Source organism: Triticum urartu, chromosome 1A (assembly GCF_056163025.1).
Source record: "Triticum urartu cultivar PI428250 chromosome 1A, HENAU_Tu73, whole genome shotgun sequence".
NCBI classification, from domain to species: domain Eukaryota; kingdom Viridiplantae; phylum Streptophyta; class Magnoliopsida; order Poales; family Poaceae; genus Triticum; species Triticum urartu.
Window position 1 is genome coordinate 376,429,434 of NC_141873.1, and position 16,534 is coordinate 376,445,967.

A 16,534-nucleotide genomic window follows, 5' to 3' on the forward strand; every position below is an offset into this window, starting at 1 on the left:
GCCGACGTCGGCGTGGGCGCGTCCATGTACATGCCCCCATCAGGTTGTGCTCGGTTGCAGATCTATGGGGGCCGCTCGTCCAACAAATCAGCGAGGTTGGTGAACAAGCAAGCCCTCACGTCGTACCCCATTCCACATGATTTTGACCATCTCCATCATATGTGTATTATGAAATTTTCCTGACTCATGCATTGGCCGGTGAGGCGTTTGATTCAGACAGAATTAAAATGCTTATTAGAAGATCACGTGTATACATATCACCCATCTATAACTGACGTACATTGATTTAAAGTTTTTTCACCATTTTGAATATTGTTGAAATCCTTTTTTTTCTTTGTTTGCAGCGTGTGTGTGATTCGAAGGAAGGCGAACAATGTGTGCTATGAATATTGGAGGCCAGAGTGGTGCGGCCCAACTTACGCCTTGTGCGTTGGACGCGAGCGACCTGCTCTGGCGATCATATCAGGCCAGCCTAGTCGAGCGAAGCTGCGAGGACTGGTTCAACGTGGAGAAAAATAGGTAGGTAAAAACTGTTGATGGGGCATGCTAGGTGGACCTAACAATTGGGACCTGCTCATCAGAATGCTCGCAAAATTTTAAAATGGGTAAATTGTGACAAAACTTTTGCTAAATGGGATAAAATGGATGAAATCCTGCTAAATAGGGTAATTAGTGTCAAAAACATCAAAATAGAGGGATAAAAACCAGAATCCACTCTAATTTTTGCAATAAGGATCTTGTTGCAGAAAATTAGACGTGTGAAAGATGTGCAGAAAATTAGACGCGTAAAAGATGTTGCAGAAAATTAGACGCGTGAAAAATGTTGTTGCAGAAAATTAGACACAGTGGAAGATGTTGTTTGCAATTTTTTAAGGGTCTTGTTGCAGAAAACTATGAGGTTTCGCAACAAGGTCTTGTTGCAGGAAATCAAAGAAGACCAGATTTTGCAACAAGAGCATCATTACAGGAAATTAGGAAGGAGGATTGAACGGTTCGCGTTATGCATCGAATGGCTCGTGAGATGCTTATTTCTGCAATTCGATCGTTGTTTCAGAACTAATGGGTCGGGAAAGGAAACCAAGTCAGATGCCAGAAGTAGATCGGACGTCTACGCGCGCGTACATCGAACACCGTCGAGGTGGAGGATATTTTATACGGCAGAAAAACAGTTCAATGGGAAAAAAGAAAAACTAACAGGAAAGAAAAAGGAAAGTAATAAGTAAAGAAAAAAAGAAATGGGCCGGCCCTGTCTTGGGCGCCCTATGCGAAGCCCCGACTATATGACGCACAGTGCTTATGATTATGATTTACAGACTTTTACAAAATTTTTAAGTTAACATGTACTGAATGGGCACTGGATGCAGCCCTTTTAAGCACCAAAAGCCAGTCTATTATAGATAAAGTTAGAGGGACCGTGGTTGGCATGGAATCCTCTTCGGTGTAGTGGTCAGCGCGTACTTCCTCAAATAGCTGGTCGTAGGTTCTACTCTACTTGAGCAGAATTTTCTATTTTCATTTTTTCTTCTGGACTGACAGGCAGAACCCAATAGTCATAGATACAGATATAGCATTCAAATAATCATATTTCATCGTTACAAGCATGGACCGGAAAATACAATGCCATGTCTTGTTTGTAATTTTACTTCTTGGCCGTTGTTCCTTTATGCAAAGGCTAGCATTCTACTATTTGTTCAGTTTTATCAGGTCGGTGTGTATGTGGCTTGTACTATGATCTTTTTAATATAAATGAGACACGTATTATCATGCAAAAAAAAAGATGTGTCTAGCATCGTATTTGCACGCGCTAGACAAGTTTTAGAACCAGTTCAACACATTTTTCAAGTTCATGCATTAAAATGAACATCTATGGCAAGTTCAGGCATCACAGGTATAATTATCTCAACTCTGAATGTATCAGAGACAGAAAACAAGTTGGTGCTTGCATGTGCTCTGAAGTCTGAATTACTTCAGGCCAGTCACAAGAGGCGGGATAGATACATCCATCTGAAATGCATGAGCGGGCCATTGGCCGGTCACTGCAAACATTTGCTGAGCTCGGCAGGTTGGTTGAAACGGAGTGATCATCTTTCGTTAAGCGTCAATAAAGCCTGCTAATCAGTGGCCCGTAAAGCGTCACCAATCGGACCTGGACAGCCCTAAAGGATATGATCACGCACACAGTACCACGGCGATGCATCAACATACCTTCTCGAGCTCAAGCAACAGCTTGTTGATAACAATCAACATCCGTGCAGAGGAAACGAAAAAAAAAGGAAGAAGCTTGCTGATGAAATGAGTCAGGAGGTTCCTCGGTTGGCAGGGAAAGGACCGGTGGTTCCAAACGGGGGAAATTTTCACTCGCAAGCCATTGAGAAAACCATGGCTGGAAATTAAAGCGCACCGAGGAAAGAATTGAAGAAGAGGAGGTCCACGGGGATGGCTCGTCGCAGCACGTAGTCGCAGTAGCCGAGAAGGAACAAGCGCACCGAGGTGAAGGATTGGCGGGCATTGTGGAAAAGTTCAGTGGGATCAATCCGATATCCCGATGGTTAGAACAAGGCTCCCTGGGGGTCGTGGGGGAGGAACGGAGACGCTCTCTTGGGTCGTTTGCTTGCGGTGGAATTTTCACTCACTCGTAGAAAAGGGATGGCTTCGGCACTTGCCCTGTGTGCGGGCTGTGGTGGGTTAGGAACTTTGGGATCCAAGTCGATGGTGATGAGATGCTCAGGGTTGTCCAGGCAAATGACAGTAGCTCCATTACAACTGAGTTCAGATGCAACATTGTATCTAATGGACCAACACGAGATTACACTCTTATGTCACCAAGCTGATCTACCCAGCTTCCATAACAAGAACTCTTCAAGTTGGATAGATTAATCAATCACAGTTTAGCAAACATGTGAGAAGATCAGGAACACCATTACATCAGATAATGTGCGCGGCCATAATATCTGTTGATGTACCTCGACTGCACACAATAGTAAATAACCAAGTTAAATCTAGTGTTGCAGGTTCAGATACATTCAAGTAGTGGGCACTCAGGAACAACTTCATACCTTCATATTGTTAACATCAGGTGTATCCGGGGTTTTCACGGGATATAATTTGTAAAGTTCCATGTTTTCAAATGCCTCTCTTTGCTTAGGGTCCATATCTTCAATAGCTTTCTTCCTGGCTTCTTCAGCCTGAACAAGTTTTGGGGAATATTGAATATTGTAAAGCGTCAAATCTCTTGGAAAATAATTAAATATTTCAGTTAAATGGACCTGTTCCAGTTCTATTTTCCCTTGTTTAACCTTCTCCTTTAGAAATTCCCGTCAAAGAAACGTGGCAGCAAAGTTAGGAAGGGAGTTACTGCTGTAAAACAATGCTAACCTTAGAGTGTATAATTGATCAAGAAGAGTTTAGTGACCTCAATTTTTTCCCTCTCATCCTCTGGCAACCCCTCATCTTCGACTAGCTTATGAGCTAAAACCTGCATTGCAACATGATATGATTCAACATGGATGTCCTTTCATAGGTAGCATTGTACATCAGAGTAGAACAACTGAAATTCCTTACAAACCTTGTAATCATCCAATTCCAAGTGAAAATCACAAACTATCTGCAACAAGCAGCACAAGGTAAACATCAATGTATGAACAATTTACAGCTACTTGAAACCAGACCTGGAGACTTAATTAGGATGCACGAGTGCACTTCTGCGAATAGTGTTTGAAATAGAAATACAATAACTACAAAGTGGAAAGCAGGCTAAGAAGATTTTATTGTTGTTTTATTATCAACAGAAGGAAACCTCAAACAACCCACCCATCCACTTGGGTTTTGAACCATCAAATTGCCACGGGAACAACTTAGGTCAAGCATCCAACATACTACAAAACAGGTGATAACATTTAAGACAAAACGGAAGCAATGCGCATGATCAGATACCAGCAATGGAAGATGAGGAGGGGTCCCCACAGCACGAGATTGCCTTATGTAGCAACAGCAATGGCAGCAAGTCACCAGTACCGGACAAAAACCATGACCTCATCGACTGATGATCACGTCACAGACTAAAGCAGACTAGATCACAGCAATTATACGCTTAAAGGAAGCTTACCGGGGATTCTAGAGGATATATGACGCGGACAACTGTGCCACCTTCATCTTCAGGAGGATTTAGTGGTATGTCTGCAAGATATTAAACAAGGTTCATATGCCGATGAGATTACCCTATAGAGAATGATATCATTAAAACAACCAGTGCCATATAAATTTAAATCAAGTGAGCAACTGGTAGAACAACTTTAGGATATGGGCGTGTATCTGAGAGTGGACTGTGCCAAACAGGATTCAGTGAGTGTTGGGTCATTTTGAGTACTTAGCAATCTTTTCGTGCTTATGATGTCTTAGAATGTGATTGACAATTCCATCCTGGCAGTTCTTAGGCACTAGGCGCAACCCTGCCACATAGCATTACCTGCTGCCTAGGTTTCTGCTTTGCTAGACAGTAACAGGTACTAGGCGCCACTTCGCTGCCTACTGAGTACTTTCTGAAAATAGCATGACCTGAAAATCTGCACGCTCTAGAGATGCTAACCGTCAAGGTGCGAACAGCACTAAAGGCCAAGCAAATATGCACCAAAGTGCAAAAAATGAAAAGAAGAAATTTATCCCCTCAGAAGAAAAAGGAGAATAAAAGAGATTCGCTTATGACAGGATATTATGTGCCATCAAATTACTAGAAAGCAACCAGGATATAATTCAAACTGGTGTTACTAAATATGATGCCATTATGATTTTGTAAAACGGAATACCAGTCAACAAAAAAAAAACAAGTTTAAAAGCCATTGCGTGTGTTCGCAGGCATGTTTCTTAAACTGCCACTTCAATGAATTAACAATTTGATTAGGGAAAAGGGCATCATTCCAAGACGAAGAATTGCATTGCAACCATTCAACTAATAGTGGCTGCAGTTCTGCAGAATCATGCACACTTTTGGATGGTTGGGTTTACATGATCTTGGCATGACACGTGCCAAAGATAGGTACAACAGTGGAACCTCTAATGGTAAGGGGTATTCAAAGGATCATAAAGAAAAAAGGGTTAAAAAGTTAGATATTACTAGAGAAGCATAATACAGGCCTAAAAAAATAAACCCAATTCAGCTTACAGGGCGTGTAGTAGTAGAACTTGTTGGCTCTCTCAGTTTCCATTCGGTTCAGCGCAGACCTGTAAATGTATAAACCTGGGATTTAATAATCTTAACTAGTGGTAATGGAAATATAGCACATCATTGAATGAGAATGAAAATGCCTGGCAACAGAAATAAATATGTACCTAAAGCATGAAATTCTGAAAGCATAAATTCATAAAACTCACCTCCGCTGGGTGCAACAGAGAGTGAAGATTTTTGTTTTCAAACTTTCAATCCTGCCAAACCTGTAGGCAAAGCAATAGCAAGGTGAGTAAAATAAGTTACAAAGTAGAGGGAAAAAGCAGGGATATAAACAATGAAAACAAAAGGCAACAAATATTGCTCGATATAAGTAACGCAACAGTACCGGTCCTGAAGAGGAACATAAGGCACCCATGACATCTTCATCTCTTCCATTGGTACTATTTCTTCTTTTCCCGTTCGAACAAAATTTATGGCAATCTTATCCGATGGAGGAAAAGGACAGTCAACCTGTAAAATTGAACATGTCAACTGCTAAACAAGACAGATCATCCAGATCATATGTTATGGCGCTGTTAGAAGGAGGGCGCGAGAGGGCCGGCCGGGGGCCTTTCTGCCCACGGCCGGGCAAGAGGGAAGGGATTTCCTTCTTAATTCTTGCTTGATTAGATTGATACATCTCCTCTCTTTATATGGAGAGGTTTACTTGACTCCCAAGCAAGGCTTACTTGACCCCTAAGCAAGCGACTCTTATCTCTAATTAACCTTAAAACTAACGGGCCCATTAGGCCCATTACGTACTCTAACACTACACCCCACCTGGACATGCAGCTTGTCCTCAAGCTGCAGCCTAACCAACTTATAACCATGACGCGACGCAACACAAACCTAACACCTAAAAACAAGCCTTTTACATCTCGGCTTGTTTTATTATGCTCAACCTGAAATGGACTGGGACACTTTATTTTGGACCCCTTAACAAAAAGTGGACACCATCCGCACGTCGGACGTGCACGTGTACAGCCACCTGGATCCCATGGACACCATCTAGACAAAAGAAGTGCATGTGTAGGACCACCTGGAAGTGGTCGCAAGAGTGACCAGCAGAGGCGCTCTCGCGGCGGCCGGTGACGGAATGCAGTGGTGCTACGTGGTGCGCTGCTGTTGGTGACACCATGGCTTCTTCCTGCCGGACGGCTGTTGGTCTGCACCGCACAGGGAAGAGTGGAGGGCTTGCGATGGAGAATGACGAGGAGGGGTGCGCCCCCCCAACCGCCGATGTCGCAGACTTTGAGGTCGCTGCCCGTGGGGAAAACAGCATGCCCGCTGCCCTGGGGGAAACCGCATGCCCAAGATCCCCGGCGCAACGGATGAGATCGAGGTCCTTTGCGCAGCGAAGGGCAACTTGGAGGAGCGGCAGCTGCAGACCACGCATCTCCCGCACACGCCGACGCGCTAGGAGGCCGCGTGCAGTAGCCTGCAGCCTCACCGCCGCCGACACGTGGCAGGTAGCGATCCAAGACGGAAGCGGTGACAACGACGGCAGGGACTGGACTTGGTGGAGCGGGACTCCCGCCGGCGCGGTCGATGCGGGGCCGGAGCTGACCGGCGGTGGCTGTTGCAGCTGCAGCGGCGGTGGCGCATCGAGCAGCGGCAGCGGCTGTTGCGGCGGAGCGCCGGGCGAGGCTGCCAGGAGCGGCGGCTGCCATTGCAGCCAGGGCTGGGCGGTGGTGGCGATGGATGGAAGCTGCAGTGGCTGCTGCAGTGGTCCGGCGAGCGCGGCGAAGGCTGCCTGGTGCGGCGATGGGCGCTGGAGGCGCGGCGGGAGCCGGCGCCGGCCACTGCGGCCACTGCGGGGTGGCGGCGGGCGACAGCTGCAGCTGGGGCAGCAGCGTCCCAGCGAATGCCGCGGAGGCCCCTGGATGCGGCGAGTACCACAACAGGGCCGGCGGCTCGGCAGTGGCGGTCAGCGGCAGGGGCGGCGGCGGCCCGTAGGGGCTGGCCAGGTACAGCCGGATCCCCTGGACGGCTGTGACAAGGTCGTTGAGGACCCCGGTGATCTCCTCCGGGGTGTAGACGGCGGACGGAGGTGCGGTGGAGGGCGCCGGCATCTGGGCGGTGGCGGCGCCGGAGGATGCAACCAGCGGCGTGGACGGGGAGGGCAGCGGCACGGTGTAGATGGCCAGCGGCGCGGTGGTGACGGTCGGCAGCGGAAGCGACGGGGTGGGCGGCGACGAAGACATGATCGGAACTGAGCTACCTGATACCAAATTGTTATGGCGCTGCTAGAAGGAGGGCGCGAGAGGGCCGGCCGGGGGCCTTTCTGCCCACGGCCGGGCAAGAGGGAAGGGATTTCCTTCTTAATTCTTGCTTGATTAGATTGATACATCTCCTCTCTTTATATAGAGAGGTTTACTTGACTCCCAAGCAAGGCTTACTTGACCCCTAAGCAAGCAACTCTTATCTCTAATTAACCCTAAGACTAACGGGCCCATTAGGCCCATTACGTACTCTAACATCATAGGCCTTAAACAAGTATTTGATCAAATTAACAAATATGAAAAAATATTTGATACTGCATGTTTGGGTAAAAAACATCGGTGAAGAGCAAGACAAGGTCACCAGCCAAATAATTTTTGACAAGTTAACAGGAAATCTTAGAGAGAGAAAACAGGATCATAACAGAACAACAGCAATAGAAGGAAATAAATGCTCCTGCCAAGATAATTCTCTTGGTAACATCAACTGATAAAATAAATGAATTTTCTTACTCCTTTTATTTTCAAAAGCTTGTAGCAACTTCCTAAACTTAAAAGCTGATGCATAAATTTTCATCTTGTGCAATTCATAATTCTACATGAAAATCATAAACAATAATATACTAAAGATGGTATGTTTTTAAGTAATGCAAAAGGTATAAACAGAACTGCTGATTTGTTTATCTGATGTAGACATGAGCTAAAGGTTCAGCTCAATATGTACAACTGCAAGACCATTCTCCGCTGTACATTTTTTTTCCTACTAACATGTTTTGCTTTGAAACACAAAATGTAAACATAATGGTGTTATAGATGCTGGGCCAAGAGAGTGGATAAGAACTTACAGCAAGTACAACAGGAACAACTACAATCTTCAATTCACCATTAACATCCAATTGTTGTGCTGCACGCCAAGAGGAGCCAATTTGACTTGTATGGAATAATATTCAACAGGTGTAAAACTAGAATGGAAATAAGAAGATGGCAGATACTAAATCCACTTTACATACAATATATAAAGTGATACACAAATACAATTGTTGAATCTCACTAAACCAGACTAATAGCACTTAAAACAAACATCAATAAATTTATGGCCAGATAACCCTACTTTGCTACAGATTACGAAATATTACCAACATTATAAAACATGTATCAAGGATCAACGGTAGCAAAATTAACTTTAGAAACAGATTACTGAAATATTATCAACATTATAAAACATGTATCAAGGATCAACGGTAGCAAAATCAACTTCAGAAATAGCTTAGTGCCAAGTATACTTAGTTACTTACGCTCGGTGCTTCCAAACAAGTAAACCGTCTTCCCATATAGTTCCCCCCTTCCTCTAGTGTTTTCTGCTCATCAACAACAACCACATATCACTGTATGCTGAAGTTAAACATTCAAAAAGGGGGTAAATCTTACAAGATTAAGTTTGACTATCATACCTCTAAATTTTCGAAGTTCCAATTGAATTCCTTTATCATATCAGTGTTTTCCCACTGCAGATGACAAGCCAAGTTCTATAAGTTTTTCAAGGCAAGGAAATGCGTACAGCTTAAGCTATATAATATGTCCAAGTGCGCACGACTAACATACACAATACGAAAAAATGGGATGGGAACAAACCTCAGTCCCAACAGGAAAAGCAGACCACCACAGATCCTCCTGAACAGAGTGGCAAACCATTAGTCAAAACACACATTAATCAAAATAGCAAGGCCATCACACAAGATCACAATTCTAATCATAATGGCACCTTCCGAAAACAGTCATAATGGTTGCTTCCAAAAGGAAGAAACCGCTGTCATAAAAAGAAGAAGAAAAACCCTGCAAATAGAACATGGCACCTGTTGTGCAATAATGAATATGTTCTGAGTCAGCATGCCAGAAACATGTTGCTGGCTCATCATCTTCCAATACTACCATAAACCTAGTGCTAATGTGGCATGCTCCTCGACTGACATAGCAATTGCTAGCACCAGACTTGGAAAAAGGTTGACCAGCAGAACGCACACGGCTTAAATTTTTTTCATCAGTCACGAATTCTCTAATACCACGGGGTAGAGCATTCCAGTTTCCTATTTACATGAGAACAAACTAATAGTCAAACCAAGTGCGCATTTGAGCATCACTAGCAGAAGAACGGAACCAACATCCCCCCCCCCCCCCCCCCCCCCCCCCTTTTTTTTTACCAAAAATCCCAGCGATGCGAGCACCAATCGAAAGTGAAGCTGGCCGCGAGCTAATCAGATAAGGACCGACGCTCCCTACTTGGGGATACCAATTATCGGAACGCAAAGGAAGTGTCTCCGTGTGAATCGATTGAAAATTAAAATTAGTTTTTCTCTTAACCAAAGCCTATAACCATTAGACACTGATCCAACAGTCCGTCCAGACCTGGATCTCCTTTCTCTCTTTCTTCTTCCTGCTTTCATCTTCACGTGCGATACACCCGGTCGCGCCGAACCGCCAACGCGGAGCCCCCGCCGCCCCCACCTCCCCTCGGCTCCCGTCAGGGCCAGACGCCACTGCCGCCTCCGCCGCCCACTGGGGTTCCCCAGATCCCCTAATTCCTAACCCCAAATCCCATTCGTTTTTGTAATACTCCAGGGTTTAGGGTTTAGGTGATTGATGTGACAACCAGATTCCTCTTCGGGGGTAAGTGCTCCATGTCGACCTTGGGCTTGCTCAGCACCTTGACGCGCTACTCCGCCCCAGAGGAGCTGCCTACTTCGCCGCCGCCTCCTGCTTGCTCGAGGGCTTTCGGCGCCGGGGGACCGGCCCACGTCGCCCGAATTGGGCGTCCGTCCGTCCGTGCCACCGGCGCTTCCAGCTTTGCAGAAAGACCCTCCGTCTTCCCTGAAAATCGGATATAGTTCTACTCCGGTCCTTTAAATGAGGCCGCTTGCGACGCCGGTGGGTCCCCCACCCCCCCACCCCGACTCCAGTCCGCGCCCCTGCCGCGCCTCCCTAGTCTTTGCCGGCGGCGGCTGCGGCTCGGCTGGAGCTGGGGTATCCATCGTCGGAGACCTCAGGAGCATCGTCGCCTCGCAGATGGAGGGCCTCATTTGTTGAAATTTGGGAACAATTTTGGAAATCTACGAACATTTTTTGGTTTGACATTTTCAAATTTGGGAAAAAATTGGGAACAAAGTTTCAAATTGGCAAACATTTTTTGAATATTGTGAACGTTTAAAAAAATTCATAACTGTTTTTTAATTTGCAAACATTTTTTTTTCAAATTCATAAACATTTTTTGAATAAGCAAACGTGTCTTTTGATATCATGAACATTTTCTGATTTCCAGAACATTCTTTTTGAAACTGTGAACATTTTTTAAATTATGAACATTTTTTGAATCCACAAATATTATATGATTTCCCAAACATTTTCTAAAATAATTAACATTTTTTATTTGACGTGTATTTCTTGAACTGGTTTCTTGAAATTCACAATTTTTTTTGAAATTTAGAACTTTTTTGAAATCCTGAATTATTTTGAAGAGGAAAAAAATACAGAAAGGAAAAACAAATGAAAAAACAGGGGTGTCCCGCCCTGCACATGGGCTGGCTCAAAGCAGGTGCGGGGAGGAGCGGGAGGTGCGCGTCTGTGCTATTCAGCGCGTTAGTCGCTGGATAGGGGCGCCCGACTAAATAGTACCCAACTCATTTGTTCTCATTGAGCCCACACAGCCCATTAAGCCGAACACAACTCATTTGTCTGGACCACAACCCTACACCCAAACCAAGCCCACGCTCGCCGAGTTGTTTGCGTCTCCGCCGCCTACGACGACGAGCACACCCGCAGGCGCAGATCTGAGATTGAGTGAGTGTGTGAGAGAGAAATCGGTGGGGATGGCCGGGAGGCTGACTGCGATGGGATCCCGCATCATGGGCGGCCACGGCGCAGCCGCGCGCGCCGCGGCCTCCGCCCTCCGCAACCGCGCCGGCATGGGCCTCCCCGCCGGCAGGCACATCGTCCCCGACAAGCCCGTAAGCTAGGAGACGCCCCTCCCCTCGCCTCCCCCGCTCTCTATTGTTTGTGTGATCTCCATCTCTAATCGGTTCCATTTCGGATTGGGGATTTTTGCGTCGCAGCTGCCTGTGAACGACGAGCTGGTGTGGGACAATGGCACACCCTTCCCTGAGCCCTGCGTCGACCGCCTGGCGCCGCACATCGGCAAGGTATGCTGATCCGACCCCCTCCCCCTCCCCCCTCCCTACTGCTGCAATACACAAGACCGCATCCACTGCAATTTGGTGCGTTGCAGCGCATCAAATGCGTCTGTATCGGTTTGATTTTGATGTGTTTTGGTTGGACAGTACGAGGCTCTGGCGTGGCTGTGTGGAGGTCTGAGCTTCTTCGCCGCTCTCGGCCTGGCCGCCGTTGTGAATGACAAGGCCTCCAAGATGCCATATGTGAGTTTCCAGTGCCACTGCTTCTACTGCCTCGTGATGTTACAACCCCCATTGTTTGTTTAGAGACCATCTTTGTAGTGTTTATCTGTTTGGGCTATGATTTAAAGGAGACTTTCCTGCAAAAAAGTACACCCTCTGTTCCTAAATATATGACGTTTTGGCAGTTCAATTTAAACTGCCAAAACGTCTTATGTTTATAAACAGATGTAGTAAAAGATTTAGCGGAGACTTGCCTTATGCAACTGTACAAAAAATATTGTTGCTAAGATGGTACGACCGTTGGGTCATTGTGAGAGCGTTCCAATTGTTAATTTTAGGCTAGAGTTGCAATTGTTATGAATTGATGTAAATTTGCACAATTTACCTAAACTAGACCTGAAAAATGGTGCAAACCCAGTCAATTTAGTTAACTGCAAATAGAGTACATTTTGGCGTTTTGTTGTTGTTGCAACTAGGGAGGATTCTTGTACTGTATGATCATCAACATATTTTCCTTGTGGTTTATTAGTTGTGATTTGTGTTCTAGCTGTCTAGTGCATGATCTAAATTGTTTCTTGTTAGAAGTTTATATTCCGAGAGAATTAAAGACTGCAACTAGAAATTGATTAATTGAATTGGAACCAAGTTAATTGACCTCAGTTTGTGCAAAATATGTTCTCCCTTGTTCCTTGAAACAAATAAAATGTAGAGAGCTTCCTTGATTTCTTATGTATCTATGGGGGCATTCGTTGTGGGTATTCTTTTCTTATCAAATGAACTGCAATTAATCATCTAACTCTATGGATAACAAATGTAAATATCTGCCACCTCATTGCTTAGCAAGTTATTTTATTGCCTTCATTCAACTGGCACTGCTGGCTTAAATTTCCCATGGAGGATCTCACTTTAGGAAAAAGTCCACATTAGTACATTACACTCTCAAACTATTGGCTGTGCTCATGTACCCACTTAAACAATTTTTGGGCTCATTCAGTAACTCGCTGATTAATTTGAGATCCACTTAACCCCCTAACTAGACTCAGTGGTTCCCAAACAGGGGTTTCATAATCTTGGTTTGACATGTAGGCATGTCACATGTCACGCCATCATCAGCCACAACTCCTTTCCTCCATTTGGTTGATTTAAGCGGAAAATTTTCAAGGAAACAGAGTGCAGTGACGCGGCGGAGGGGTAGGAATTAAGGTTCCAGTGGTTGCTAGAGATATCGCGGGGCATCCAAGTGCTAGCTACCTTGGAGACGTGGCAGTCAGGGTGTCCTAGTGATAGGATCCATCAAGCAGGCTGGTCGTGTTCTTGGCCTTGAACTGCAGACGGAAGTGGCGCATATTTTCTCACCACATCATTTCCAGGAGCTCCTATATGATACCCTTGTTGACCTTCTGGAAGAAAGGACCCCAGTATGCGGGATTGCAGGTGCCCGGTGATCGCAGCTGCTCAGGACGCTATCTCCTCCGTGGCCCCGCCATTCTTTGTCAGGCACCTGAAATTGATCACTGGGAGCTCGCACTCTAACACGTGCAGAGGCTGACTGGCCAACAGCACTGTCATGCACAGGTGCTTGTTCTGTCAGATCACCGTGGCAGAGCAGCACTGCAACAGTGCCTAGTAGCTGTCCGCTAGCGGCTGGTTAGCTAGCTCCAAAGCTAGATGTTCGAATTCACTACGGCGAGCTGTAAATACATCCTAGCTGTGAGCATCATTGTTTATAAGGCGTTAAGGCAAGCACCAACCGCCCTGACGCGTAAGCGCCTAAAGTGGGCATAATTGCAAGGCACTGCCAGGGCGCCTTGGCGCCTAAGCGTCCGCCTTATAAACAATGGTTAGCATATCGTGTCCTTGGGCTAATCAAAGTGAGCTGTGCCTATTCTGGATGCAAGGAAGCTATAGAGAGCGCCCGGTGTGCTTGAGTGTTGTTTTGTGGTGCAAACCCTGCCATGTCATCACCAATCCTGGTATAGGGGGTTAAGTAGACCTCAGATTCTTCATCAGGTGGTTAATTGGGCCTAGAAATTGTTTTGGGTGCATTCAATAGTTTAGATATTTACTTCCTTAGAGAGCAGTTAGTATTTTGGTACACCCTTAAACCTTATATGTATGTCGGGCCTTAGATATTTGTGTTAAGTTCCTTATTATGATTTCATCCCGACACAACCTTGCACTTCCCCAAGATTTGATGCTGGAATCTGTTACTGGATATATACTGGTGATTATTGAGTCTAGATGATCGATTTATTCTGATAACTGTGAACTTCACTGTCATGCTGTATGTTACTCTATTGACTTGAACAATTGGATAGCCATGTTAGTAAGCATGGCCTGTGTCAAACCCTTCAATCCCTAAGCTGTAATGCCTCCTTGATATGCAAAGTTTATACCCACGTCAGAAGGTATTGGTATTAGCATCGCTGGATACTCATGATGTTGCATAATCTGTTATATCCTTCGAAGCACGGAGGACTTTATCATGTATGCTTGTTACCTTATGTGCTATACACGTGTGGAAACAAAGGTTTGGTACTCTCCTGAAGGTTACAGTAGTCAGTAAAGCTAAAATAATCTTATATTTTGGGACGGAGGGAGTATCTGTTAAGCTTATGCCCTTTGTCCTAGATGAAATTCCTTAATATGTCATATCATCCCAATCCTACTTTTTCAGAATACTGCAAACGAAGAAGGCCCTAAAACTAATCTTCTGTTTAAACTTAATCTGATAGTTACTACAGATGCGAACTTGACTTGAAAACTTAATCTGATTTGTGATTGCGGACCTGAAAACTATCTAAACTAGACAATGCCCCATGCGTTGCTGTGGGAACCTTGTTAAAAAATATATGGCTAAGTGGTAGAATACTAAAGTTAATGCAAAAAGCAAATACAAAATGTCTTACATGACTTAATTTCCTTGGAAAAAAGTCATGCATGAGGTGGTATGCTTTGCATTAAGAGATTAATGAAAAAATAACTTATGAATACATGCATGACTAGGTGATGTGGCATTGTTGCATGGAGAGGAAAATTAGGTAGTGAGTTGTAGCTATTTAAGAATAGAGGATTTGTTGTAAATTGGTAAAGAAGGATGCCTGTTTTTAGTTTATTTTGCTGAACAAGCTAACTAAACTCATCATACTTTCTCTTGCAGACACCAAAAGTCTACCCGTTCGACAATTTGAGAGCGGAACTTGGTGATAGATCATAAAATATTTCCCCCCACCTTTTCAAGTGTTGCGAGGAACTGAACTCAGCACACCTCCTTTCATCGGGATGGTGTTTGTTGTCGTTTGTCATGTTATAAACATTGGTCTTGTAGTTTGCTGAATCGAGATAATCGATCCCAGTTTGCGCATATCTATGCATTGATCCATGTAATAAACAATATTGGGTATCTTGTTGATTTCAGATCAATTGACGATGGTACTCTTTGCAAATGTTTTCAAACAAAGTTTTTCCTCTCAATCATTCTTTTTTATAACCAGGCATGCACTTTGCGGCTACTTGTTTTACTGACAATGGCAGAACTGTGATAGTACTTGTAAAGCTGCATGTATAATGTCTGCTTGGTCAGCAACGTCCATATCCCATTCTAATTCGTTTCGGAAAGCACGGCGTTCACAGGGAATAACCATTTAGCAAAGTTGGAACTGAAGGTATAGCGCAGCAAGCACCGAACATGTCATTACGTTACCACACGACACAAGATAGTAGACTTAACATTAAAGGACCAGTACACAGACAAACTTAATTAAAATTCGCGCGCAGCACGTACCACTACTAGCAAGCAAATTAACAACGTTCCATTCGTGCGTGCGTGCGTACGGACTTGGCTGGTCAGTTAGTGCACTGGAAGCCAGCCGGGAGCTTCCTGCCGCAGTGGTTGACGAGGAGGCCGAGCTGGAGGGGCAGGCCGACGTCGACGACGCCCAGCACGTTGGCCTTGATGGCGGTGCAGAGGCAGACTGCGGCGTCCAGGTCGGCGAGGCCGCCAACGAGCTCGCAGCACGGCTTCTTCCCCGACGACGCCGTCGACCAGGAGCCCGCCATCAGGTTCGTCAGCCCGTCGCCTAGGCCCAGCACGTCCGCGCACACCCCCAGCTTCAGCGCGTCCACGGGGCACTTACCTCCGCCGCTCCCGCTCCCGCCCGTCACCGTCGGTGCGCTCGGCGTTGGTTTGCTCTTGCTGGGGCAGGCCGCCTCTGACGAGACGGGGAGGAGGAGGAGGCTCGCCGCTAGAGCCAGGGTAGACAGTGCAACCACCGTGCTGCTGGTTTTGCCCGTCGCCGCCATGACTATGCTGTGACAAAGGTTAGAGAGATCGACGAGAGAATGAGTACCTAGTACGGGTGCGTGCCGTAGCTGCCGTGCATGTGGTGGTATTTGTAGGGGAGTCATCGGTTCGAAAGTTGCGAATTTACTTGAGTCAGGTGTCCGATCGGCTTTATCGCGGCGGCACTTACTGGAGCAACGTGCAATCTGTACTGTAGCTTTGGTACAACATGTAGGGAATGTTAATTCATTGTGGTTCTTCTTGTCGGTGACGCATTAATTCAGGCGCTGCCTGCCGCGTGGTCACTTTGATAGAGAAAATGATCAAAGTTTTTTTAAGATATTTCGCATGGCTCAGTTTGCTGTCTCACGCCAAAGAAAAAGGAAAAGGAAAAGAAAGGTTCGATTTTTTTTTGAGGAAATCTCAG

At 45.6% G+C, this 16,534-nt stretch overlaps 3 protein-coding genes and 1 pseudogene across 5 annotated transcripts; 1 reads left to right on the plus strand and 3 right to left on the minus strand.

Annotated features, from left to right (window-relative positions):
* Positions 1–2,063: 2,063 nt before the first annotated feature.
* On the minus strand, positions 2,064–8,950 carry LOC125532871 (protein HEAT INTOLERANT 4-like). 3 transcript variants are annotated; one of them, XM_087521947.1, is made up of 12 exons: positions 8,874–8,950; positions 8,718–8,780; positions 8,268–8,326; positions 5,550–5,674; positions 5,368–5,427; positions 5,159–5,217; positions 4,106–4,176; positions 3,566–3,604; positions 3,412–3,475; positions 3,267–3,313; positions 3,057–3,185; positions 2,064–2,968 (listed from the first exon to the last, which is right to left on the minus strand). In XM_087521947.1, exons 4-12 carry the CDS (start codon positions 5,597–5,599, stop codon positions 2,921–2,923), a joined length of 567 nt encoding a protein of 188 aa, XP_087378073.1. In that variant the 5' UTR covers positions 5,600–5,674; positions 8,268–8,326; positions 8,718–8,780; positions 8,874–8,950; the 3' UTR covers positions 2,064–2,920. The 3 variants fall into 3 exon arrangements, with proteins under 3 accessions (XP_087378073.1, XP_087378068.1, XP_087378072.1); XM_087521942.1 differs by lacking the exons at positions 8,718–8,780; positions 8,874–8,950 and having other exon boundaries at positions 3,267–3,302; positions 3,413–3,475; XM_087521946.1 differs by lacking the exons at positions 8,268–8,326; positions 8,718–8,780; positions 8,874–8,950 and having other exon boundaries at positions 5,550–5,808.
* On the minus strand, positions 5,827–7,622 carry LOC147991307 (uncharacterized). Its single transcript, XM_087521932.1, has one exon. It carries the CDS (start codon positions 7,405–7,407, stop codon positions 5,830–5,832), a length of 1,578 nt encoding a protein of 525 aa, XP_087378058.1. The 5' UTR covers positions 7,408–7,622; the 3' UTR covers positions 5,827–5,829.
* Positions 8,951–11,147: 2,197 nt separating the features above from the next.
* On the plus strand, positions 11,148–15,299 carry LOC125513134 (NADH dehydrogenase ubiquinone 1 beta subcomplex subunit). The gene is made up of 4 exons (XM_048678175.1): positions 11,148–11,420; positions 11,526–11,612; positions 11,751–11,846; positions 14,986–15,299. The coding sequence occupies exons 1-4, from the start codon at positions 11,283–11,285 to the stop codon at positions 15,040–15,042; spliced, it is 378 nt and encodes a 125-aa protein (XP_048534132.1). The 5' UTR covers positions 11,148–11,282; the 3' UTR covers positions 15,043–15,299.
* Positions 15,300–15,550: 251 nt separating this feature from the next.
* On the minus strand, positions 15,551–16,202 carry LOC125513124 (putative lipid-binding protein AIR1 pseudogene; annotated as a pseudogene).
* Positions 16,203–16,534: the final 332 nt, after the last annotated feature.